The sequence below is a fragment of the Penicillium hordei genome (assembly GCF_028827395.1).
Source record: "Penicillium hordei strain IBT 12815 chromosome Unknown utg000001l_segment0_segment0, whole genome shotgun sequence".
NCBI classification, from domain to species: domain Eukaryota; kingdom Fungi; phylum Ascomycota; class Eurotiomycetes; order Eurotiales; family Aspergillaceae; genus Penicillium; species Penicillium hordei.
The window spans coordinates 1,743,372-1,769,002 of NW_026623142.1; the positions used below are offsets into that span (position 1 = coordinate 1,743,372).

Here is a 25,631-nt window from a genome sequence, read left to right on the forward strand (position 1 = left end):
GGAGGGATATAATTCTGAAGCTCCTCGAATTTCCAGGTAGATACCCGAGTCGATGCTTAGTCTAGCAAACTCCAACGCTCTTCTTCTGGATATGTTTTCCACGCTAGGTTGTAGATAATATCAATGGCGCAATAGGCAAAGAAATGTAAGATCCGCAATGGGAAATTGTGCCAAGGAGATGGGCTTGTCGGCAAAACGACGGCAACAAATCGAAAAGATAATCAGATCCTCGGCATCTTGATGGCCCCCGCAATTACTGGAGCTACTTTAGTCTGCCCTTACTCCTTTATTTTCCTCGATTTTCTTTTCTTCCTACCTTTTTGATTTTATAAGTCTGATATTGTATTCATTACTTCCTTCATACTACCATCTCAATGTCGGCCCCTGGAGCTGGTCACGAATTTCCCGCCCAAGAGGTCTCTTGGCAGAAGCGTGATGTGCTATTGTTTGCCAACAGCATTGGCATCAAGGCGGATGAGCTGCACTTCCTCTATGTATGTTATAAGCCACGTATACCAGTCTAAGTACAACAAATCTAACTAGCATCCAGGAACTCCACCCGAACTTCTCGGTCTTCCCAACCTATTCTCTCATCCTCCGTATGTTAAGCGTCCCGGGGATTTTCGGACAATTGCACTAACTCCAAACCCACTAGCATTCAAACTCACTGACCAGGAGGTGACTGATTTCTATGCCCGCCAGAAGGCAGTTCATATTCCAGGCGTCCCCGACCTGGACCATCGTCATGGCGTCGATGGCCAGCGCAAGCTCACCGTCCTGAAGCCGCTCCCTACCACTAGTGCAGGGCGAAAGTTTGAGCTGCGCAATAAGGTCATTGGTGTCTATGATAAAGGCAAGCCTGGTACTGTGATCGAGACCGAGCAGTCTATTGTGGATAAGGAGAGCGGCGAGGTGTACACTAAGGTCGTGAGTAGCGGTTTCCTGGTCGGGCAGGGTGGCTGGGGTGGCCCAAAGGGTAAGATTATGGTTTGATTATCCAATGCGAAGTATCAACTGACGTATTCGAACAGGACCTAGCACCGTCAACTATCCCCCGCCCGAGGGCAAGGCCCCCGACGCTACCCATGTTGTTCAGAGCAACTTGGAGACAGCCCACCTATACCGGTAAGTACTCAGTGCATACAGAGCCCAGCCCTATATCCTTGAATAAAAGTATACACTTGAAACATCTGGTACTAACTCCTTGCCCAGTCTCAACGGTGACTACAACCCTCTCCACGCCACACCAGAGCCTGGCCAGAAGATGGGCTTTGGTGGTGTTATTATCCACGGTCTTTTCAGCTGGAATTCTGCTGCACATGGGATTCTGCGCGAATTGGGTGGTAGCAACCCTGCCAATATGAAGGAGTTCCAGGCTCGTTTTGCCTCACCCGTCCGGCCCGGTGATAAGCTTACCACCGAGATGTGGAGAATGGGCAATGTTCAGGATGGCTATGAGGAGATCCGATTTGTTACTAAGAACGACAAGGGTCGCGTTGTGTTGAGCAATGGCCGTTGTCTGTTGAAGGTGACAGCCGTGAAGAGCAAGCTGTGATTACAATTATTTACATCAAAGCTTAATTCGATTGCATGCAATATGCTTTCCAAAATAAATACATATTCAACAACTACCTATTCTTATCACCGTGCGCTAATTCTGTATAAAATAAAGCCATATATACTTAACTATGACAATGTACATACTTCCTTTATATACCACACGTGACCGTAACCTCGGTTGTCCCGCCGTACAAATGAAATTACTACCCCGGATTTGTCCAAACATTGCTGCATATCTCCTTGTCCTCGACCTCTGATCACTTTCTCCATATTGACCATGAACTTCACCTGGCGTGCAGCACTCAGGTCGAGTGAGCTGTGGAGTCGTGGGTAAGATCTCCTATTTCCATCTGTTATTGAACACTCAACGTTAATCCTCTTGAATTAGACCCAAGAGCCTGAGACCCCGCTATTCCCCCGCTGGTGGTTTGGTACGGATTTAATGCATGATATACACTCAAGCTGATCATCAAAAACTAACTCGGTCTTTTTGCTCTGTTATTCATAGACTGGCCACCGACATGTCACACCTGGTTCCTTAAGATTGCTGAACACCCAGATGGGCTGGAGTGGTCCTCAGATTGCTTGGTCCAGGTCTGATATAGTAACCTTTCCAGGTAGAGACAGAAAGAATCGCGAAATCACCTTCAATTTGTAAGATTGTTCTAACTCCAAAGAAGATGACTAGCAACTAACGTGCATTTCGCAGCGGTCGTTTTTTCCTCAGGTTAGTAACCAAGGCATAAAACTAGAAGATTAACCTCTGATTAACAACTTGATACCTACGAATAGAGAAAACTGCCAGTGTCCCAAGTGTATTCATCCGGATACGATGCAGAGGACAAGCGACACTTTCTCGGTAGGAAATCTCACAGCTCTCTGTGACTACATTTTCTCTGACACTATCCCCTATAGATTCCGCAGAACGTTAAGATAGATTCAATTGAGCACCGTGACAATATGGTCGAGATCAAATGTGAGAGATGACATGTATAATTTTGACCCCTTTTATCATCAGAACTAACACCGCCATAGGGTCTGATAAGCACACGGGGCTTTATTCGTATGCTTGGCTTCACGCACACTCGCAGGATATGTCTAGCATTGAAGGAACCAAGTCGGTGCCATATCCCCAATCAGCAATGCGACCTCCTAGGTAAGTTACTCAGTCAAAGCATCCGCATCACAAAATGATGTTGACGCCATAGAAGGAAGTTCACCCCAGTCGTGGATCCAGATCAGACTCCCAGAGTCAAATATGATGATGTTATGTCAGACGATGAATCTCTTCATATTTGGTTGACTCATATTGTAAGCCCCTCTGCCTTGACTTCTGGATCAAACTTGCTAACATTTATGAAGTGGGACCAAGGCTTCTGTTTTGTAGACGATGTTCCTGTCAGCCCAGAGGCTACTCAAATTCTTATCGAGCGGATTGCGTTCATCAGAAACACCCATTATGGTATGTACAACAGCTCCACGATTCACCAATGTCTCTCACAGCTAACATAGCTTCAGGTGGCTTTTGGGACTTCACAGCCGATTTGACTTTTAAAGACACGGCATATACCAACGAATTCCTGGGTGCTCATACAGACAACACTTATTTCACAGATCCTGCAAGACTTCAGCTCTTCCATTTGCTATCCCACACCGAAGGATCTGGGGGAGAGAACCTCCTAGTTGATGGATTTGCAGCTGCAGCTCAACTACGCCTCGAGAAACCTGAGCATTATGCCCAATTGGTAAACCATAGGCACCCGTGGCACGCAAGCGGGAATGAAGACACCTGCATCCAACCATCCGCCATGGCACCGGTATTTTCGATGCACCCGGACCTGAATAAAATGTACCAGATCCGCTGGAACAACTATGATCGTGCACCAAAGACCAATTGGTCGGCATCGGAACAGACCATATGGTACCGCGCTGCGCGCCATTATAACGAGATCTTGAAGAGCAGAGAAATTTGGACAAAGCTAAAACCAGGATCGGCGCTCAGTAAGTCTTTCGGGCCATTCGAATGGCCACTTCAACTTACATGTTTGTCCTAGTGTTCGATAACTGGAGAATGTTACATGGCCGCTCTCAGTTTACTGGAAAGAGACGAATGTGTGGTGGCTATGGTATTTATTATCTAATAACCTTTCTTTCAAGTTTTTCTACTAACGAAATGGTAGTCAACAACGATGACTATATTTCTCGACTTCGTCTGCTCAAGTTTGGCCGAAAAGAGGTGCTGGACAACCTTGGCAACGTCGGAAATAACCCCCAGAATCCTTATTGGTTCATCTAGATTCTGCGTGGTTACTCGATACAAGATAAATCGACAGAAAATACTCACATTGTACAAAAACAAAACAAAGAAGTGATTCAAAGTAGATAGAATCGAATCGCACTTGATTATAAACGTACATCACATCACGTGACGCTCTATGGCTGACGTTGTTGGAGCTCGGCCACCGACAGCTCTTTCTCCCAGCAACCTTCTCATCTTCCCCATCCTTTTCCAACTATCCACCTGCTGTCTCCTCATTTCCAAGCTTTCTATTTTCTGATTCTATAATTCCCGTTTTCTTCGATTCCACCATGTCGACTCTTGAGGACCTCGACGACCTTGAGCAGGAGCAGAGAGACAAGAAGCAAGACCAGAACGATGGCGATGGCAAGAAGCCCCAAGGCGACGGCGATGCCAATATGGAAGATGCCGACAAAAATGATGAAGAAGAAGAGATGCTGGACGAGGATATCTTGAACTCAAGCACGGCAGACATCGTTACGCGACGGCGGATGCTGGAGAACGAGATGCGAATCATGAAAAGCGAGTTCCAGCGTTTGACACATGAACAAAGCACAATGAGGGAGAAGGTGAAGGATAATCAAGAGAAGATTGAGAACAACAGGTGCGAATTCCCTGGTCTCCGTATTCGCCGTTCTGCAAGCCCGCGGAGCTTGGTGGCCGGCTTGCGGATCGGCGCAGAGACACTTTGCTTTCAACGGTCTACTGACATTTTCATCTGCGACTATATAGACAACTACCCTACCTTGTTGGAAACGTTGTCGAGCTATTGGATCTTGACGTGGAGGCAGAGGCAGCAGAGGAAGGGGCTAATATCGACCTGGATGCCACCCGCGTAGGCAAATCCGCTGTCATCAAGACCTCCACCCGTCAGACTATCTTCCTTCCCCTTATTGGCCTTGTCGACCACGAAACGCTGAGGCCCGGTGACTTGATTGGTGTCAACAAGGATTCATATCTCATTCTGGATACACTCCCGGCCGAGTATGACAACCGCGTCAAGGCAATGGAGGTCGACGAGAAGCCTACGGAGAAGTACACAGATATCGGTGGTCTGGATAAGCAGATCGAAGAGATCGTGGAAGCCATTGTATGGCCTATGAAGGAGGCAGAGCGCTTTAAGAAAATCGGCATCAAGGCCCCTAAGGGTGAGTTATTTTTTCCCTTTCACCTGCACTCCAAAGCTAACCTCATTTCCCTTCTGCAGGTGCTTTGATGTACGGACCGCCAGGTACCGGTAAGACGCTGCTCGCCCGTGCCTGTGCCGCCGAGACGAACGCCACATTCCTCAAGCTCGCCGGACCCCAATTGGTGCAGATGTTCATCGGAGACGGCGCCAAGCTTGTGCGCGACTGCTTTGCCCTGGCCAAGGAGAAGGCGCCCTCTATCATCTTCATCGACGAGCTGGACGCCGTGGGTACCAAGCGTTTCGACTCAGAAAAATCCGGAGATCGCGAAGTGCAGCGAACCATGCTGGAACTCCTGAACCAACTGGATGGCTTTGCCTCAGACGACCGCATCAAGGTCCTAGCGGCAACCAACCGTGTCGATGTGCTGGACCCTGCCCTCCTGCGTTCTGGTCGTTTGGATCGAAAGATCGAGTTCCCCCTGCCTAACGAGGAAGCCCGCGCCAACATCCTGCAGATCCACTCGCGCAAGATGTCTGTCGAGGACAGCGTCAACTGGGCCGAGTTGGCTCGCAGCACGGACGAGTTCGGCGGTGCCCAGCTCAAGGCCGTTTGTGTTGAGGCTGGTATGATTGCGCTCCGGAAAGGTCTGAGCAAGATCGGTCATGAGAACTACGTCGATGCTATCGCCGAGGTCCAAGCTAAGAAGAGGGATACCAACATGGGCATCTATGTTTAGAGTAGACCATCTTGCTTTTTATTCCCTGATCTATACACGTTCTGTGCTTTGTTGCCTCTGTTATGTCTCGAGTCATCTCGTGTATGTATGCTCCCTCGGCTTGAGTGGAAGCCGGTAATTCGTTATGCATGAATGGCGTGGACCTCTTATTACGATTTTCTTTATACATCTTCCAAGTAAATTGTGTTTGATCGTTTGCCAAGGGATGATACTATCTATATGGCGAAGTTGTAGTCGTAGACAGTTACTCGGATTCAAAAAAATTCTGTAGGTCCACTGTGCATTGTAGCATATATCAATAAATGCAACTGTAATCACTTATGCATAGCGAATACCACAACAACCTAAACCCCCATGGGCAAAAAAAGATAAAAAGAGACGCAAAGATGCAATGGTCATAAATCCATACCAACAACCGTGGTTCATCACACACACCAACACACCTTCCACCATGAGTTTTATATGAAAAGAGGAATAGGAAAGGAGAAAAAAACAGAGAAAGCAAAAAAAAAGTCAATGAAAAAGAAGAAAAGACAATCTCATCAGAAAGCTCCTGGTTCTAAGTCTTAATTCTTACCCTGGGTATCCTTAAGAGTAACAATGCGATTAAGCACCAACTTCTCATCAGTAGACTCGCGATCAACAGCAAAGTACGCAACACGCATACCCTGGAATCGAATAGAGTGCTTATTCTCACCAGGCTCCGTAACACCCTCCTCCTTAGGCCACGGCGCCGAGAGGGAGATATCCCGGAATCCAGTCTCGACCATAGCATCCTTGAAGATCTCCTCGGAGTCCGGGTTGATGTCGGCGAGGAAACCAGCCGGGTGGGCAGACGGATCCTCCGACTTGAAGAGCGAGTTGAAAGCACGGACCTCAGCACGGATGGGGCTGTTGTGCGCGGCCGACTCGCCAATCCAGTGAATAAAGGACTTGGGTTTCACCGGGGCTTCGCCTTCGGCGGGCTTCTCGTATTTGGCGTGCACACAGGTGACCTCGCCGGTGGTAGGGTCTGTTTCGAACGAGGTCGCTGTAATGGGGTAGGGAGCTTTGAGGAGGCCGACTGTTTTGCCTGGGGCGAGGCGGAAGTAGTCTGGTGAGTCGACGGTGCGGAAGTCGGAGCGCTCAATGTAGACTGTCTTCGTGAAGGGGATGTTGTGGGTGCCGAAGGCCGGGTCCTTGGAGAAGGGGCAGTCAAGAAGCTCAAGGTGGTCTTCCGGGAGGTCGTCGATGATGACCTTTAGTGGCTCGAGAACGACCATCAGGCGTGGGACTGTGGTTTCAAGGTACTGGCGGACGGTCTGCTCGAACTTGGCGACCTGGACGTTGGTGGTGTTCTTTGTTACGCCGAGGTCGTTGACGAAGGCGAGGATCGCGCCGGGGGGCACGCCGCGACGGCGCAGCGCGATGAGCGTGTACAGGCGTGGGTCATCCCAATCGCGCACATGTCCTTCCTTGACAAGCTGAATGATCTTGCGCTTGGACAGAACTGTGCCGGTGATGTTGAGGCGGCCGTACTCGCGCTGGTTGGGGCGGTAGACCTCCAGCTTATCGCAGAGCCACTCATACGAAACACGGGAAAGCTCGAACTCGGTTGTGCACAGCGAGTGCGAGATTTCCTCAATGCTATCACACAAACAGTGCGCGAAGTCGTAGGTCGGGTAAATCTTCCACTTGCCACCGGTGAGGTGGTGCTGCTTGTCCTCGGTGCCCATGATGCGCCAGGCGAACAGATCCCACATCTGTGGGTTCGGGTCTGTGATATCCTGCTTCATGCGAAGCGCTGCCTCGCCAGCCTTATATTTTCCGTCGCGCATGGCACGGAATTCGGCCATGGACTCCTCGATAGGTCGTGTGCGGTGGCTGCATGAAAAGCGTTCTCCGCCACGCTGGCCGCCCTCGAGCTCACCACGCTGGGCCTTGATCTCGGATTTGTTGCAATGGCAGACATATGCGCCATCACGCTTGATGAGGTCCTCTGCGAGCTCGTAGAGGCGGTCGAAGTTATCACTGGCGTTGGTCTCACGCACAGGTGTGAAGCCCAGCCATGTCACAATCTCCCTGATGGCATTATAGTACCGCTCCTCCTCGCCTTCTGGGTTGGTATCGTCAAAGCGCAGGATGCACTCGCCACCGTGGTGCTTCGCAAATCCAAAGTTGATTGCGATGGCCTTGCTGTGGCCGATGTGGAGATATCCGTTAGGCTCGGGCGGGAACCGCGTGCGAATCTTGGGGACGGTCTCGGAGAGGGGTTTTTCCTGGTAGACGTCGTGCAGGAAGCCGACCTTGAACATAGCCTCGGGGTCCCGGGGCGCAGGAGCTTCCTTAGCCTTGGGTGCCTTCGACTCTCCCTTTGGCTTGGGTTGGTCCTGTCTTGCTAGCTTGGCCGCCGCTTTCTTGGCCGCTGCGGCCTCTTTCTTCTCCTGGCTCTTGGACTTCTTGGGCGGATCCGTAGGCTCGGTGGCCTCCTTGGGCCTCTCAGGCAGGTCGACAGGCTTTGCGGGGTCCATTGCGACGGATGACGATTGTGAAAGCGAAGGTGGGGATATTTTTTTTCTCAACGAGGGGCTCTTTGTATTCAATGCTTATCAGTTAACATTCGCTTATCGGTCCGATTCAGCCCGGGATGAGTCATCTATACTGCCCGGGCCCGGCCTGACGACCGTATCCAAGTGACTATATTTTGTACAACGTACGGGTACAGGGCTATTTTTTACATATAAAGGATAGTGAGTCATTTCATACGTTGGTCAATTATTACTATGTGGCCAATGTTGTACAAATATGGTACAGGGAGTATGCAGACTCAAATAGGACAGGAAGAAGAACAGGGCACATTAACTTTCCACCGACGCGCAATGATACAATAATGAAAGATTGTTCGAATGACCAAGAGCCAAAGCAAGAGCCAAAGCACATTGAATCATTATGCAATGCCACCTCCATCCATCTGACACAGCAGTGCGCGTATCATGGACCCTGTACAAAGAGATAAGGACCGGCGAACTGGATGATCGAAACGAGATAAGAAAAAGGAAATACAACAAGTGTGGGGTATATAGCGTAGAGTATATAAAGACAAGAAATAGAAGGAGAGAGAAAGAGAGGGTCGAGGAGTAGGAGGGATGGGTTAGAAAAGTTGTTTAACGTCAACGAGCTCTGAGTTGCCCGGACGATCACGCTCCATGTGGAACCACCAGTCCCGGCCCATTTTATGGTTCCACGTTCCAGTACAGGTATCTTTGTCCCAAGGCAAGGCCGAGCCCATTGCACTACTGAGAGGCGTGATTGGTGTCGTGGGTGTCGTTGGAGACGTGCCCATCACAGACCGCCCACTCAAGCTTCCCCAGCCAAATCTGGAAATGGTGGACGCAGGCGACATAGGCTCCTCGGGAGGTGCGATAGAAGGGGTTCCGCTGCCGAAGCAGTTGACGCCTACTCCGGCAGCATATGACAGTGACTGGTTCGAGGCCAGCAGCTGCCTCCATCCAATCAAGCCACCGTCTGACTCCTGGCCGGTGATATCAGGACGGAGGATGAAGTGAGGAATTGATGCGCCTGTTGCAGGATCCCGGAAACCACTACGGCCCATCAAGGTTGGCATACGGAACTCATAGACCGTCTTGGGGCCACTGTAGTCATTATCCTCATGTTTAAACCGCTCGCAGGCAGCCCAGATCCCGTAGTCGTCCATTTCCTGGTCAGGCTCTTCCTCGAATTGGGAGTGCTTCGCGTTGTCCGGCACGTATGCATCCGAGTAATCTTGGATCAGAACCCGCATGCCAGCCTCAGAGTCCTTGGCGGCCATATCAATGAACGTCTGGGCACGGATTCGAGCTGAGGTCAGATTGTTCCCCGCCGGCAGAGCGAGCGGTCGTGTATTCACGGAACCGTGGGAGCTGCGAGGCAAGCTGTACCGGTCCGGTCGGAGTAAGGCTTGGCCTTTTAATATAGGCCGGCAGACAGCCTGGAGTGCACCTGGGGGCTCCACGTCAGAAGGTGCGCGGAGAGCTTCCAATTGAGGAAAACCGGCAGAGATGATGCTTTGGGCAAGATGGTAATTAGGGGTATTGGAAGGTTTTGTGGGTTTCTGGAAGGGGAGGGTATCAAGCTTGGTAAGGGCTGCGCCTGGGTCTGGGCATGCCACATCCCAGTGGAGATATTTTAGAGTTGAGGAGGCCAGGATAGGCTGAAAGATCATATGTTCGTCTGGCAAAGTTGGACACTTTTCGGTTTGGACTATCTTGAATCGTTCAAGTTGTCGTAGTGACGCAAGGATTTTAGAAACGACTAGCAGCGACTCGATGTTCTGTTCGACCAAGACGAGTGTCTTGAGGGAGAATGATTCGGGTCGTGACGTGTACTGCGAGAGACCAGCGTCTGTAATCCCGGGGAGGTTCTCCAACCTTAGGGATTCCAATGGTGGCAGACACATCAATGTGTTATTATCAAAGGAGTCTTTGTTGAAGGAGGTGATGCAAAGGTTTCGCAATGAGGGAAGAAGATTGAACATGCGTAGGGAGATACTAGGCTCCAATGAGCCATTTCCGTTCAACCCATAAAGCATGAGTGTCTCCAGACTTGTCCATGAGGTGTGATAATCCAGAAACTCGAACATTTGGGAGGGGCCCAGACTCCCAGGGCAGGAGTCGTCGCGCGGGGACAGCTCCGATACCTCTGCGGCCTCTCCCAAAACCCACGTGTGCTCTTTGAGCTTTTTGCGGGTCGACAAAGCATGGGTCAGGCGATCGAATTCATGGTGATATGGTATAGACAAGCCTAGCAGGCGCTCCAAGTTTGGGCACACCATGACCACGGATGCTACCATGTCTCGATACTCCTGCCACAGCGTACCTTGTTTCATCGTGGTAAAGATCAGGTCTAACTGAGGCACCCGCAGCTCATATACAAGGTTAGCCAGCAACTTCCGCTCGCGGAGAGTTCGCCTCAGGAGCTTCAGACGGCTCCCTCTTTTCAGACGATATTTCTTGAGTTGGGCGGGGGAGTCATTCCCGACAATGTGTATACTATTGTACCTAGCATGGCATGTTCAATCAGCAAACAGTCCTTGTTTATATATATATTGATAACCTTGGATCAAGGGGAGACAGGACTCGAACTCACAGAGGTCCTCTAACAGCCTTTTCCCAAGAGCGACAGGTCAAAGCTAGGGCATGTAAATCGCGCTGAAAACACGTGGTACATCCTGTCTGGTGCTGCCCTTTGTGTAACTCCTCTAAGTGGCGGATAATCACTTCGTAGACCTCGTGTGGTAATCGACGTTGAACTGGTTCGGTTAACTTGGGAAGAGAATTGACAGAGTCGCATTGACGGTAAGATGAGGAGGGTGAGGATGGGGAATATGTGGTCGGCACGGTTGAGGCGCTATAGTTGGTTCTGTAGGAAGATATCGAGGAGGTTCGGGAAGCACTTGAATGAACAGAATAGTCGACGTGGTTCTCAGGTATGGAATTACAAGATACCACAGGGGGCTCTGTTCTAGTGGCGACAACACTCATTGTGAATTTGCTTTGGCATCGGAGCAAACGACAGGAAAAAGCAAATTCAATTCCCAATAGGGAGGTGGAGGGGTTCGGGAATGTAGGGGGAAGTTCGGAAACGCGTAATATATGGAGATCGGCAGTTTGTAGCCGTTTTTATAGTCCGAACAACACGCGTCTTGAACAATATGATCAAGAAAGGTGAAGAGAAAGAAGAAGAATAGTAGGGATATCTCGAAAGTGCGAGGATCAGAGATGTAGCAGCCTTAGAGAATCAGGAAAAGAAAAGGGAAAAAAAGAAAAGACAATGTCGGTCGATCTCCCCCACAACAGGAATAAGTTGAAGGTAACCGTGGACCTCCCGTCATTACAGAGTACACTGTAAGCCGTGCAGAGCGTGCCCAGCGGAGACGGGAAGGGGCGGTTCAGGGGTTGACATACAATTGTATTTGATACCGGAATTGTCGTTTTTATGTTATATAGGAACTTGTATATTATATTGTATGTGATTCTCTAATATTTTAATATTCTAGAATTCTAATATACTAACATTCTAATATAACAATGATAAATCCTATGAAATGTAGTCCATACATGTATGTTGTAAGTAAGATGAATATCAAAAACATCCGAGTGTCAAGGGTTCGTGGCCTTGATCACGCTATGACCTATTTAGGCTTAACCAAGTGGGTCATGGCTGCATTAGTCATGTATTCTACCCCTTTTCCTCCAGGGCTGTTCCTTTTTCTCTTTGTTTTAGATTAACTGGTTATATTATTAGTATCTCTTTGCTTTAGGGTGATTGAGATTGATATGGATTACAATGAGCTGTTTCACATTATAGTAGGATAGTTTTACATTATCCCTTTCTATGTTATATGTATGTTATATGTTGTATGTTGTATGTTATATGTTGTATGTTGTATGTTATATGCTGTATGTTATTATAACATATGTTGAATGTTGTATATCCAAATGGCCCATGCGCACATTATCCTGCAGGGCAATAAAATAGGCAATTAGGTACTTTTTTCCTTTTGACTTTGGATTTATTACCCCGTAAGTATGGAGTACTGCATGGCATAAAGGGATCGACATATGTATCATTATTGACCATATCAACCGTCTCCATCCCGAATATAACCAGCCTATAGTATCACATAGTCCAACCCTCAGAAGATGTGCCTATTATTATTAAACCTAAAAACCTGACTCAGGTCGACTAAACTCCCTACTTTGTACAATCCCCTGATCAATATAGCAAGATCGGCGAATGGGCCACTCACTCCTCGCAAAAGACAAAGTGTAGTACAGAGTAGTCCATCCACATCATTCCCACCTTCACATCTTACGATATATATATGTATGGCGTACATATGTATAGCTCAATCCACTCTGACAGATCGGAACGTGGAAGAGAATCACAGCCGATCTGGTGGAGACGTGAGGGTTCAACTCCAGTGCTGCGGCCAATTGCACCATCGGATCTCGTTGTAATAACAACTAGGGCTTGCAAGCACCACTTTCGGGGTGTTCATGAAATTTGGAATTCCATGTGGAAGATCCACTTGTCCGCGTACCTGCATTACAATCGGGACAGGAACCAAAACCGAATATTAGACTTGATCACGTCGGAGAGGGTTCTGATGTCGGTATACTCAAGTGATGCAAGGTAGGATTCTAATCCGAACTTCAACTCGTAACCTAACCTATATGTATATATATATATATATATATATTTAGCCCTCTATACCTACAATTTGAAGAAAGCTTACTTTGGACTCTCGCTGTATCAGTAGTTTAATTATTTGTCACTTTTATACTATCTAACTATAACTAAGGTCAGTAGCATAATCACATCACTCCAATACACACATAATATGAGAACCACAAGGGCCCACAGTCACTTCCCACTCCTTTGTTCCAATCATAGAAATTGGCCAGCGTGATTCTCGGCGCCTTGGCTATTATCTTACAAGTGTCATCACCCCCAACTCTATAGAACCTGTTACCAGTCCCAATCATGCCGCTCTGGGTCGGCGTTGGTGTAGCCACCTCATTGCCTTTGGTAGTTGCCGTCGGCTTGGGATCCACGCTCATGGCACTGACGCAATGTAGTAATCGGGCCAAAGCCCACTGCAGGTGGATCCTATGTCTGTATTCCATTTCGATAGTTGCCCAGTGGTGATCTCATAGTCTGTGGCGATCTTACCACAGTCATCCCCAGATTTGACCTTGTAGAAGGCATGGCAGTGGCCCGTCATCCCTGCACGTGTGGGAGTAGGAGTCACGATGCCACTTTCTGCTGTCGTGGGCTGGGGTCAGGCTTTCCAAACGCTTCAACGCAGTAAGAGTGATAATCGAGGAAGTTGCTGCAGCTCGCTGTTATAGAAGGGTTCTGTTTAAATCAAAACGAAGATTAGTGCAATGGGCACGCATTAAGATAGTAACATGAACTGACCCATTCTAGGACGGCATGTCCTTGCAGGCAACTGACCCATCATTATCCCACCACCACGAACAAGACAAAGTAGTTTCCCAGTAGTGCGGGAACTTAGGTATCTCGTCCCTTCGGAGCTTTGTTCCGGCAGCTAAGGCGCTCGTGATTCCAAACAGACTCAAAATGGCGGCGCACATCTTGCCAGCCATGTTGGGAAACGGTTAATCGCAAACAAAGAAACGATACTGAAGGTTAATCGAATCAGGTGAATACTTGGCCAACTTATTTGGTATTTCTGTGAAAGGCTTGCCTAAATCTAGTTCATATTAATATTGATTAGGGTGGATCGTCATGAACGTTGGAAGCTGAATGTTCAATTGGATTCCAAAGTTCTCTGCTATAGATTAGAGATGCTGATAAGAGCTCACAGTCTGTATATCCGCTTGCAGATCAGTATAATCAGTACTTCGATGTTGCATTCTGTTCAAAGTCGAAATTCCCATGTTGGCTCAACAACGGTCAAATATCAGGTATAAAAACCGCCAAAACCGGCTCGGTTTCGCTTATGCAGGTTAGGTGGACGTTAAAATCCCACTAATGGTAGCATTCTACGGGACTCTCCCGTTTTTAGCGTCGGCTAGATCCGAGGGATATAGTTATACATCGCCGTGGGTTGGGGGTGTTGTTCGCATGTAGGTTGAGGAGATGATTGTTGGTTTTGGTTTTTGGGTTTGGGGATCATATGGGGGTTGTGATATATGTACGGGGGGATTCTGTTTGGGGACAAGGGGGGTTATACTTTCTTATTTTATTTTTCTGTTAGGCTGCACCTTCATATCTACGGATCTTCTCAAAAGGAACTTTGGAAACTGAGAAGTGGCAGATTGGGAAGGAACAGGGTTAGGGAAACATTTTCTTAAAAGAGAAAGTAGGCCCCGAACATGTTCTAGACCCTAAGATTGCATGAATAGATAGAATGGTGGAGAGAACAGGAATCGTTCAAATTTTTGGATTTAGTGTCATTATTGGTTGACAGCATGAAGAAATAGGCCTTTACCCATATGCTATATTATATGTTCCTAGATGAGGTACAAAAACCCGAACCCGGACAAGGCAGCGATGACATTCTACGGGGAACAGCATTTCCAAAGAGAAAAGAGAGCTTCAGAAGAGTAACAAATAATTCCAGCAAGAATGGAAGGATTGTATGGAAGAATCTGACATTCGATTAAAACAGCATATCCGTCCTTCATGCAAATGTGTAGACGCAGATCGAGCCTCATGAGATGCCGATACCAGTCGCTAGTCTTAACGCCATAAAAATGGAACTTGGATAAAACCTTCTGCTACCACTCGGTTGTCCCCGAATCTGGGCAGCTTTGATCAAACCTGGACATGCAAAGAAATGAAAAAGCCGCGAGGAAAGCTCCCTCAAATTACCACCGTACCGTGTTGGAACAGGAAACTCCACGAAGAGAGGAAGCAAAGGTAGAAGCAAGAGAAGACCGAGGAAAAGACACTCAAGAGAAAAGAGCAGGTATCAAAATTTAGGACATGAATCCCAGATAGGGAAAATAAAATTATCGACACTGCGCCGGAGACGGGATAGAAGACAAAGACAACCTTGGAAAGAGAGCTCGCTCTGACTAACCGCCCCAGAACATGATGACTGACAATAAAGGTGCACAATTAAGATTACCCAAACCCAACTCCACCAAACACGCAAGGACCCCCCGGCGGTTCCTCTGAAACGGAACGTGAAGAAACTGACTGAAGCCCGGGGGGAGGGGGTATGTGACTGGGAACTGGTTGACGAAACGAACGGGAGGGTGGTGACCATTAAGAGTAGCGCGGCTCAAGATTAGTACCGGGAGTGGTGCACGATCGCAGAATGATCACCGTCTCAACCCGGCGTTCGACAGAACAGGAAACAGACTGAAAGGATAAAGGAAGTGGGGGCAAAATCTGCAGAAACACCAGAATGAGGAAACGGGAATCAGAAACAAGGCAAAGGCAAGTGAGAATGGAAACGGAACCCCATATTTGCGGGTTGGAAGCGATGCAATCCGAAGGCATGTACAAGACACAAGACAAGAAATCAGAATGTATGCCAGATCAAGACTCCATGATCATGCAGTAGGAGAAAAAAGAAAAAAAGAAAAAAGAAAACATAATCACATGTCAAAGGTATCATCAACGTTGAAAATCCCGGGTTCCGTGCCGTCATGAGTCTTGTGGACGCCTGTCATGCGCTGGTCGACCGAGTTGCCCGACCGGTGGCCTCGTTGCCAGTGATCGTCGCGCATGGCGTCCTCTTCCATATGATCGCTGTCGTCCATAAGATGGTGGTCGATAGAGCTTTCATTCACGAAAGTGAAGCCCTTGAAATTGGCTTGCATCCCGGGGGACAAGGGAGTGGAGGCTGGCATGAGGCCGTTGGCGAGGTTTGCGGCGCGGAGATTGAGCGAGTTGTTCAGTTCCATAGCATTTGTGAATTCGGGGTCGAAGTTCGATGTGTCGGTTTCAGACTGCAGCTGCGGCTTGAACGGAGGAATCACTTGCTTGCGGCACAATGTATCCCAGTTGATGTCGTGGAAGAATGGGTGTGCCATTAGCTCCTTAGCATCACCATTGGCGCCCAGTCGATGCTTTGGATTCCGGTTCAGCAGGCCTTTGACAAAGTTTCTTCCCTCAGTGCTAAGCGCATCACGGGGGAATCGGACTTTGCCAAATGCGATATTCTTGTACATCTGCTGAGTGTCCTCAGCGTAGAACGGACTCCAGCCACAGCACATCTCAAAGACCAAGACACCCAGGGACCAGAAGTCAACCATCTTTGTATATCCTTGCTCATCGAGCAATACTTCCGGGGCCAGATATTCAGTGGTGCCACAGAACGTATTGGTGGTGTCATTTTGGGATAGATTTGCCTTGGATAGACCGAAATCACAGAGCGCAATGTGACCGTTGGCATCCAACAGAATGTTCTCCGGTTTGAGATCCCGATATACGATGTCGTGGTCGTGCAGATGTTGCAGAGCCAGAATCAACTCGGCAATGTAGAACTTTGCCCGTGCCTCCTGGAACCGACCCTCGCGCTGTAAGTGCCAGAACAATTCGCCGCCCGACATGTAATCCGTAACTAGATAGAGATCTGTCGGGGTTTGGAAGGAGAACTTCAACCCAACAATAAACGGAGATGCCGTCATCGCAGTGCGTACTAAGATATTGCGCTCTCCGAGCGTATGTACCACCTCCTTCTTCTGGATGATGACCTTCTTGGACAGAACCTTCATCGCATAGATACGCTGTGTGTCCTTCTTCTTGACCTGATAGACCTGCCCGAACGTTCCTTTGCCGATAAGTTTGAGAACGAGGAAGTCATTCGGTCCGACCTGCTTTCGATCTGTCTTTTCGAACTTCATATCGAGGTGAATTTCTCCAGACACTTGGTTGTCGCCGGCACCACGCGCGACCAAGGGGAACCAGCCTTCTAGTCGACTGTGATCTTCCTTGAGGTTGATGCAGAGACGTACGTGACCCAAGAAAGCTTCTTGGTTGTTGCGGTCATAGACTGTGACATCAAGTTCTGACTGATCTCCCATAACATCACTTAACAGAACGTTTAGTTAGTGATGCAAGTGAAGGAGCCGGGCTGGGGTAACATACAAGGTAGCCTCGTGATCCCAGTGCGGGTCTGTTACGGGCGTCCGCCCCTTGTGATCACCCTCGACAGCACTGTTGTGAGAGCTAGATCGTGTTTTCAACGGAATGGCCATGGGCCGACCAGCAGCCTCCTCGGCATCTGACTCCAGCTGGCGCCGTTTCTTTTCCTCCTCGCCGTCACGAGCACCTTTGGAGATGTACTCATTCCATTCGAATACACACACCACATACGGATCGAAACTTGGCCGCAGCCCTCGACCATCGGTGATCTTCACAAACAATTTACCATTGATCGGGCCCGTCGGCGCGCCGTTGGCCGGGGATGTTGCAGGCGCAGGCGCAGTCTCAGTCTCAGACTTGGGCTGAGATGGGAATGCTTCATCGAGTTTCATAGTGATCTCATCTGTGGAGCTTTCCATGTCTTCCGGCTTTGTCTCGGATTGCGGTGTCTCCTGCGAGCTCTCTTGTGGGGCAGAAGTGTCGGTCTTTTCCTGGGCGGTTGGGGCATCGTTGGACATGGCCCGGGGAGTAAGAGGTGGGGTATTCTTAAGACGCGACCCATCGGGCGCGTTTTCAGTTAGCTTGGCTAGATTCTCAGAAGATATTGAGACGTGCGGTTTCTCATGGTCGAGGGGAGCTTCAGTCAGGGGAAAGGCATCTGGAAAAGGGGGGAGGGATGGATTGGAAAAATGTGTAGCAAGAACGGGGTCGTCAGAGATGCTGGATACTGGGAGGGAGGTTTGACGGCGGGAAGGAGGGTCTTCTGGAGGAGTTTGTGTGGGTGAAATCAGGTAATTCTTCAGCGTTGTAAAGATAGAGGACACTCCTGGACTCGTCCCGAGTTCCATCTCATCCGACTCGTGCTGTAATAAGGAGTGTGGAGGGGTGTGTAGATTGGGATGTTCCTCCTCCATCTTGTCAGACCCATCTTCCTGCTCCATCATGACAAAAGACTCGGAGGAACCGGAGGTGTGTTGGGTATGCGCATTTGATTCAAGTTCCTCAGAGGGTTTCGACAGACATGACCATAACCGTGGCAGACTCGCTTTATCACCGGAGAAAGAACCAACCTGGAAGTAGTTGTGCATAATGGAAGGCAGACGCTTATCGGCCAGATCAGGTTCAGGCGTTGCGATTCCAGTCGGCGTGGGGGTAGAATCATTTGACCTGATCTGATCTTGAGTATCGTCTTCCAGTCCAGAGCTATTGGGATGGAAGGTTAGCCAACGAAATGATAGCTCTCCGATAAGCTCTTCAATTTAAAGCTAGGCAAATTCCGACAAGGTCCGAGACGACAGGGGAGACACCGAGGGATTGAGAGAAAGCCTTGAAACGCCATGTTTCATGCAGGTCAACCCTAACAAGAACAGAATATAATGCAATGCGGTGTGAGGGGATCGTGGACCCTCTTTTTCCACTCTTCAACCCCGCCTTTCAAGAGGAATGCCCAAGCCAAAAAAGAACGAAAATATAGAAGTTGACTCACTTCATTGTCTTTATGTCGTCGCCGTGCAACACGGGTCCACTCTGCGCAGCCATTGTGTTTCCATTCAAGAGAAAGTCGAAAAATGAGGGAGCGAGAAGTGGGGGGTAAAGTGGTGAAGTTGGAAAAAAAGAATGGAGGATTTTTTGATGAGCTAAGGGAGTTTGCGGGATGGATTTGAACCCGTTCGGATTTTCCCCAACCAGAAAAATGAACGTTTTATTCGGTTTTTATTCGGTTTTTCTGAGGTTTGGAAACACGAAAAAAAAGGTATTCGATAGTTTTCTTTTGGATTTAGCCCTGGAGAAGTGGGATTCTCTTCGGTAATATAAACCCCCACTGGAAAGATAAAAAAAAAAAAAGGGCTTTCACTGATAGTCCATGCTTCCCGGCTGTGATATATAATTCAGGGATATAAGCTCATAAATAGAATATAAGGTATAATCTTATGAGATATAATCCAGCTGAAGCTGAAGCTGACTATAAAATGCAAGGTTCTGAAAAGGACGGGAACTAAAAATAAAAGGACATTGATCCATTCTTGTATTCTCTCCCGAGTCATCTACGCCTTATTTCCTAATTCGTATAGGTCTGAGGGGAAAAGATTATGAAAAATGAGAAATGAGAAATGAGAAAATATTAGAAATCAGAAATACAAAATGAAGAAAATATTAAAAAGACCAACGTCATGTGGAGACCCAAGATGAGTGGGTGACAATGTTCAATGGCCTTAGATATCCAGAGAATCGGCCGGAAGGGATCTATTTTCTTTTCCTTTGGTCCTTATTTCTCTTTCCAGAATGTGAAGAAAACAAGATTATTGCATTTGCAGGTCACGGTTACTAGTCCGAATGACATTAGGCTCCCCAAAAAAAAAAACATGTGGCTATACCTTTTCAATAGAGGCTGAGTTTTTTTTTTTTTTTTTTTTTTTTTTCCCCTTTAGTAACTATTTTTTTTCCGTCTCTTATCATGCTCCGAATCCCTATCTCCACCCTCACAGCGGGGTATCTCATTATTGCATCTGATGACAACATCGGAGTATCCGATGTAGCGATAGACCGCTTCTTATATAACTATGCGGATGGTTTCGATGTTCTACCTAGTAGTAACAATATATATATATGACTCGAGGTAGTACGTTGTATACATTATAGTCTATCTGTACACTACTAATCAAGGCAAAATGAAATCCCTTGATAATTAATAAAATTGACTGTGAAACCCATAAATCGAATTCCGATCCACCCATCGCGAGATCGGGACAACCTTTCAGCTTTCAATATGGCCCGGGTCTAGCTCTCAGATCCCCTTGCATTTGCATACCAGGTGAAATGTGGGATATGCTGTGATCGTAGTGGGATGCTCCTAAGACCTCCACATGCGTCATCGGGGCGCGCCGTGAGGTCCCAACCTCTACGATAACATGCGGGTTCGGCGGATTTAAGACCCGGGTTGTGCGTGAATGATGTACGTGCCATAGAAGTGAGCTTGCTGCAACTGTATACTGTACAATAATTCTTGTAGAAAAGGAAGAGACACCAGAGAGCTATGGCGGATCTCCGTTTTGGCCCCTCAGCTTATAGTATCGATGCCCTCGAATAGGTGGGGGATAAAGAGGTGATCGACACTTGCCTTCCGCAACCTCCTTGAGCTTATGTAGTATGACGAATGGTCTGCTATGGAAAGAAAGATCCAAGATGTTGGTTCAAGGATGATATCTGATTTCTTCATACCCTGGACTTGCATGAGACAAGTGCGTATTGATTTGCAACTACTATGGGTTCGTGCGGTTCATACTCGAATATTGGGAATCTCCAACCTTCGTAGTATACGACCTTGTTGTACATCGATGTGCAACCGAGAGCTGCATGATTTCAATGTGCATTTTCCGTTATGCACAAGACCGAGTCCGAGTTTGGATTGAATTTGTAGGTCATCTGCACTAGGGAATGATCTGCGGGCTTGTACTCCATGTTGTACAACAAAGTAAGCACTTTTACCTTTGAAAGCCACTCAGGTTGATTTTACTCAGGCTTCCAGCTGTCTACAGAAATTATACTAATCAGACTAGATATATTTCCGGGGTCGTTGTTATATTAACCATTCAGGTTTCCTCGGTTGCTGGGCCGAAAAATAAACTATGCCCTTTAATATGCTATTATGCTAATCGAATTTGTTGCTAGTAGGGCCAATTCAGATGTCCGTAAACAACCAGGTCCAAGCGGTGACTCGCTACCGCGATTGGAATATGTTCCTTCGTCCCAAGCAACTTTGCCACTGACATGGGATAGGGTTTGCTCAAGCCTCCTAGGGATTTTGAGTCAGGAGCTATCTCTCACATGTGATATTGGAGATTGACTGCACATAGAGGCACTTGATGAGGTCAGTGGTTACACAAGCAATTAACCTATGCATTTCGATGCAGTCGTCTCTTTGTTGGATAGATGCAATTGACACCCACTAATGGCAATGCGATTCAGATCGTGCATTAAACGATCGGTGTGTATTTACGGGGTTCTGTCAACGTGTAGATCCATAGATGAGATCATCTGAGTATTGAGTGCCCCTACTCCCGTACTGGTTGACAAGGGGGTAGCACAAAGCCGAGAGGCTGTCCTATGCGGGAAACCTATGGTATCAATCCAAGATGGGTATTTCGAGGCGGCAATGGCGGTTGAGAGTCTAGAATTGAAAAAGAACGAATATCAAAACACAGTCAGAAAGCAGGATCATCAAAGGCCGGCCAGATGTGCAGCCCGAAATGCTCCGTTGGAGTAAGAACGGGCGCATGACATCATATGGGATAATATATGTTTGCTGTGTTTGCATCATTTGGTGTTTGCCGTGTTTGCAGCTCGTAGGGCTTTCGGAAAAACCTCGGCCCTTCGCAAAACAGCTATTCCTCTCCATTTGCGCTACCCCAGCATATCGACCAACCATCGACAAAATGCCACGAAAGCTAAGGGCGGCCGCCCAGGCGGCTGCAAAGTCGATAAGTGAGTTGATCCCAACCACGTTGGCCCGCACCTGCCAGAAGCACCCGTCCCTTTTACTATGCATTGAATTCCACGTCCCCTTAAGACGCGTTTGCGACTAACAAGCTTCAGAAAATGCACCTTCAATTCCAGATGGCTCTGATGAGGAAATGGTCGATGTTCCTTCCTCTCACCCCTCCTCACCCGTAGCCGAACCAGAAGACTCCCCCGAGAAGGATCCCGATGTCGAACTGGAGGCTGAGCCTGAATCTAAACCTGAACTTGAAACCGAAGCCGAAAGCGCGGAAGTTCAGGCTCCCGAAACACCTGCCACACCCAAGCCGGAGGAAGAATTGAGTGTTGCAACCCCCGCAGACTCGATTCTTGCCGACACAGACAACACACCTTCCTACGGGCCTGGTCGCCCATCACTTCCCCCTCGCGGCAAGCGTCGCATTGGCCGCCCACCCAAGAACCCTCGGCCTGAATGGGATCCGGCTGACGGCGAGCCGCCACTTCGAGTCACCACTCCAGTCAAAAGACGTCGCGGTCGCCCTGCTGCTAGCGGTGGACGCTGGGCACGCAACCGCGGCCCCTCCCATCTTACCCAGGTGCCTGTCGACAAGGAAGGAAACATGATGGATGTGATCAATGACGAAGTGTCGATTCCGCCTGACCCAATCGGCGCCACTAAGGTTGATGAGAATGGCCACCTACAAGGCGGACGTGAGTATCGGGTCCGTACCTTTAAGATCCTTGGTCGCGGAGACCGCCTCTACATGTTGTCGACTGAACCGGCCCGCTGCATTGGCTTCCGTGACTCGTACTTGTTCTTCCAGAAGCACAAGATGTTGTACAAAATCATCATTGATGATGATGCCAAGCGTGATTTGATTGAACGCGACCTCATCCCCCACTCGTATAAGGGACGAGCCATTGGTGTTGTCACCGCGCGATCAGTGTTCCGCGAGTTTGGCGCAAAGATTATCGTCGGCGGCAAGAAGATCACCGATGACTATGATGAAGCTGCTGCTCGCGAGCGCGGCGATGTGGAGGGCGAGTTGGCCGTTCCGGAAGACAGATTGCCCGGGCCTGGAGAAACTTACAACAGGAATCAGTACGTTGCCTGGCACGGCGCAAGCAGTGTTTATCACACAAATGCGCCTGCAGCCCCGCTTGTTGGTGGAAAGCCAGTTGATACCAAGAAACGCCGTGTGCCAGTCACGGATGACAACTGGATGCTCGAGCATGCCCGTGCTGCAAGGTGAGTCTATATTTGATAACGAGTAACACATTGGGAACTGTCCTAATACATAGCATAGCAACTTTAACTCAAAGCTCACCGAAATGCGCCGTACGAACCTGGGTGGTGTGTACGATGTCCACACCAATATTATGCAGCACCCGAAGATCATGCAGCCAACCCATGCCCGCTGGGAGCGCGTTTCCCCAATTCCGGCGTCCGCGCCGACCGAGTTGGCGACGAACATGAACTCATTGAACCTCTCCAACGGAGGCTCTCCTTCCACCCATGAAAATCACCCCTCCCACGAAACCCAAGAATCGCACGAGCCTACCACTGGCGAAACATCCACCGAGAGACCCGCCACAACTTTCTCCTCTGTTCCCGCCCATCTCCACGATCGCTACGTCATCCAGGACATCGTTTATGAATCCCCGCCATATTCAAACATGGGCATCCCGGGCCCTGACGGTGATGTGCACGATATTGGACCCAACGGTCTGGTCACCGTCGCCAACCCCGAGCATCCCGAGTTCATGACTCCAGAGATCCTCGAGTTGCTTCCGCCAGAGTGCAAGGAAGCTCTCGTTGACGCTGCGGCACAGGAGGTTGAATGGAAGTCCAAGTGGACCACCGAGATCGCGGACGGCGAGCGTACTCAGCCAACCAAGAGCTACGCCTGGTACCCGTAAATCCTGTAGTTGATTTCCTTTGTTTTTTCTTTCTTGGGATTCTTGCGCGTCGGCGAAATTTATGGGTTAGCATGGGCTGGGTGGCTGGACATGGCAGGCGAAAGCCGCTGGAGTTTTTTTCCCCTTTCTTTCTGCTTCTGAGTCTGTTGTCGCTTTCTCGGCATATGCCTGGGATAGATATTTGCCTATCTAAATGATGTATTGACTGGTCTTTTTCTTTTTTTCGGTCTTCGAGCGCTTAGTCTATATGTCTGGACTCAGCTTCGAGTGGCGGACTTTTAGATAATAATGAACCAACTTTTTTTCTACTATGCAGGCATGTTAGGTTTTGCAGGACCTTATAAATATCTTCTCTCCCCAAGGAGCCCTAAAGAAATAGCCTCATTCATAGCTTCTAGCCGACCTACAACTCAAATTATGAATGCAAATTCCAAGGCAAAACTTTAAAATTAATAACTTAGCTTACACAAATAAATAAAAGAAAGGAAAACCGAAGTCATCTAAAACTCCATTTCAAAAAAAGAGCAAAAATAAACATGAACCCAGGAGATCGAGGGAGCTGGCTTGAGAACGGGTGTTAAGTGGAACAGCCAGATAGGCAAAGTGACAGAAGACAAGACAAGACAGATCGGCGTGAGACCTGGGAGATACCTAGGTAGTGTCGAATCATATGGAGGGCAGAGATAGAGGTAATAAAGAAGGGTAACCGATGCTGACGCACCGGGAACCAAAAGGAGGAAGGGGCCTGCTTGATAAAACGGCCGCGTCATGCATGCGAGGGTAAGAGAAAAAAATAAAAAGGGTAAGACTTCAACGGAAATGAGGCTGCATTGGTCGCGTGGCAGGAGGTAAGAGGCTGTCACATGGCCATTTCCGCACGCAACTTTGCCAGCTCGGCTTCGTCGTCGTCTTCTTCTTGTGCCTTGGCGGGGTGTTTGACTATAGGTAAGTCGGTTAGAGAACGATATTTGTGATATCTGTGGATAAGGTCCTGTTCCCACTTACGATCTGTATTTCCCGCAGCTGGTAACCGGTCCAGTTGACTGCCAACCGGTACGGTCCCGGTGTGGAGCATCTTCGCATCCATAGCTTCCTGCTCCAGACCCTCCAATTCGGCATCGAGCTCTTCCTCGTCCGGCTGTTCGCCGATAGGGAAACTGGTAATGACGCTTCCGATCTCGGCGCTGAGCGCATGCTGGTCTTGGAGTTCCTCCCTGCGAGGTATTAGTATGGCTGTAACATGATATAACAAGAGCCACCGCAAGGTAATAGGATAGATAAGGGATAAGGGATTCCGTGAGCCGGCAGCAACGTACATCGTCTTGTCGACATCCTCGAGCTTCATTCCACCATGAATCTGCTTCATAGCGGCACCGGCCTGCTTCATGGCAGCCAAGGTCTCGTGGTTGATGTTCGCGGATTCGATGGAGTATATCTGCTGCTCGAGTTGCATGATCTGGGCCGTTGTCTGCTCGAGATTCTTCTCGTGCACCTTTTTCCGTCGAAGGGCGGTCTTGGCGGCTATTCAACGCAATAGTAGAAGAACCAATAGTTAGCCACCATCCGCAACTCTCAAATAGATGTACAGCAACAATCTGCAAGATACGCAACCATACCATTTTTATCTGTGTTAACGTTCTTCCGTGCCATAGCCTCCTGTTCTGAGATCAGGGTCTCGAGATGCCTCTCACGCTTCTGCAGCATATCCAGCTGCCCGCGCAGCTGTAGGATAGCGTTCTTGGGCGCATCCTTTCGCTTCTGAGCGGCAGCCCCGCCAAACCAAGACCACATGGTAATGTCGGTGTTTGTGTAACTGGAAACCGAAGGAAGTAAACAAGGAGGATTAGACCCGGTGGTCAGATAATATGTCCAAATGAGACCAGCGGCACAAATACAGAGTGAG

At 48.6% G+C, this 25,631-nt stretch overlaps 9 protein-coding genes across 9 annotated transcripts; 4 read left to right on the plus strand and 5 right to left on the minus strand.

Annotated features, from left to right (window-relative positions):
* Positions 1-374: 374 nt before the first annotated feature.
* N7537_000653 (putative peroxisomal dehydratase) lies at positions 375-1,555 on the plus strand (the record flags this gene model as incomplete). Its single annotated transcript, XM_056891711.1, has 5 exons — positions 375-494; positions 551-599; positions 656-976; positions 1,032-1,125; positions 1,213-1,555. 5 exons carry the CDS (start codon positions 375-377, stop codon positions 1,553-1,555), a joined length of 927 nt encoding a protein of 308 aa, XP_056756706.1.
* Positions 1,556-2,392: 837 nt separating this feature from the next.
* Positions 2,393-3,906, plus strand: N7537_000654 (putative trimethyllysine dioxygenase TmlH; the record flags this gene model as incomplete). Its single annotated transcript, XM_056891712.1, has 8 exons — positions 2,393-2,419; positions 2,476-2,536; positions 2,596-2,716; positions 2,769-2,871; positions 2,923-3,022; positions 3,079-3,561; positions 3,615-3,686; positions 3,741-3,906. The coding sequence occupies 8 exons, from the start codon at positions 2,393-2,395 to the stop codon at positions 3,854-3,856; spliced, it is 1,083 nt and encodes a 360-aa protein (XP_056756707.1). The 3' UTR covers positions 3,857-3,906.
* A 243-nt stretch (positions 3,907-4,149) lies between these two features.
* On the plus strand, positions 4,150-5,725 carry N7537_000655 (proteasome regulatory particle base subunit RPT5; the record flags this gene model as incomplete). The annotated part of the gene is made up of 3 exons (XM_056891713.1): positions 4,150-4,463; positions 4,592-5,007; positions 5,067-5,725. The coding sequence occupies 3 exons, from the start codon at positions 4,150-4,152 to the stop codon at positions 5,723-5,725; spliced, it is 1,389 nt and encodes a 462-aa protein (XP_056756708.1).
* A 566-nt stretch (positions 5,726-6,291) lies between these two features.
* On the minus strand, positions 6,292-8,235 carry N7537_000656 (glutamine--tRNA ligase; the record flags this gene model as incomplete). Its single annotated transcript, XM_056891714.1, has 1 exon — positions 6,292-8,235. The coding sequence occupies one exon, from the start codon at positions 8,233-8,235 to the stop codon at positions 6,292-6,294; it is 1,944 nt and encodes a 647-aa protein (XP_056756709.1).
* A 620-nt stretch (positions 8,236-8,855) lies between these two features.
* N7537_000657 (uncharacterized protein) lies at positions 8,856-11,244 on the minus strand (the record flags this gene model as incomplete). The annotated part of the gene is made up of 2 exons (XM_056891715.1): positions 8,856-10,761; positions 10,850-11,244. 2 exons carry the CDS (start codon positions 11,242-11,244, stop codon positions 8,856-8,858), a joined length of 2,301 nt encoding a protein of 766 aa, XP_056756710.1.
* A 2,448-nt stretch (positions 11,245-13,692) lies between these two features.
* N7537_000658 (uncharacterized protein) lies at positions 13,693-13,875 on the minus strand (the record flags this gene model as incomplete). The annotated part of the gene is made up of 1 exon (XM_056891716.1): positions 13,693-13,875. One exon carries the CDS (start codon positions 13,873-13,875, stop codon positions 13,693-13,695), a length of 183 nt encoding a protein of 60 aa, XP_056756711.1.
* Positions 13,876-15,840: 1,965 nt separating this feature from the next.
* On the minus strand, positions 15,841-18,928 carry schA (serine/threonine protein kinase SCH9; the record flags this gene model as incomplete). Its single annotated transcript, XM_056891717.1, has 3 exons — positions 18,819-18,928; positions 17,336-18,535; positions 15,841-17,278 (listed from the first exon to the last, which is right to left on the minus strand). Exons 1-3 carry the CDS (start codon positions 18,869-18,871, stop codon positions 15,841-15,843), a joined length of 2,691 nt encoding a protein of 896 aa, XP_056756712.1. The 5' UTR covers positions 18,872-18,928.
* Positions 18,929-21,765: 2,837 nt separating this feature from the next.
* On the plus strand, positions 21,766-23,728 carry N7537_000660 (uncharacterized protein; the record flags this gene model as incomplete). The annotated part of the gene is made up of 3 exons (XM_056891718.1): positions 21,766-21,814; positions 21,926-23,057; positions 23,116-23,728. The coding sequence occupies 3 exons, from the start codon at positions 21,766-21,768 to the stop codon at positions 23,726-23,728; spliced, it is 1,794 nt and encodes a 597-aa protein (XP_056756713.1).
* Positions 23,729-24,587: 859 nt separating this feature from the next.
* N7537_000661 (ESCRT-III subunit protein SNF7) lies at positions 24,588-25,554 on the minus strand (the record flags this gene model as incomplete). The annotated part of the gene is made up of 4 exons (XM_056891719.1): positions 25,345-25,554; positions 25,045-25,249; positions 24,734-24,942; positions 24,588-24,667 (listed from the first exon to the last, which is right to left on the minus strand). The coding sequence occupies exons 1-4, from the start codon at positions 25,517-25,519 to the stop codon at positions 24,588-24,590; spliced, it is 669 nt and encodes a 222-aa protein (XP_056756714.1). The 5' UTR covers positions 25,520-25,554.
* Positions 25,555-25,631: the final 77 nt, after the last annotated feature.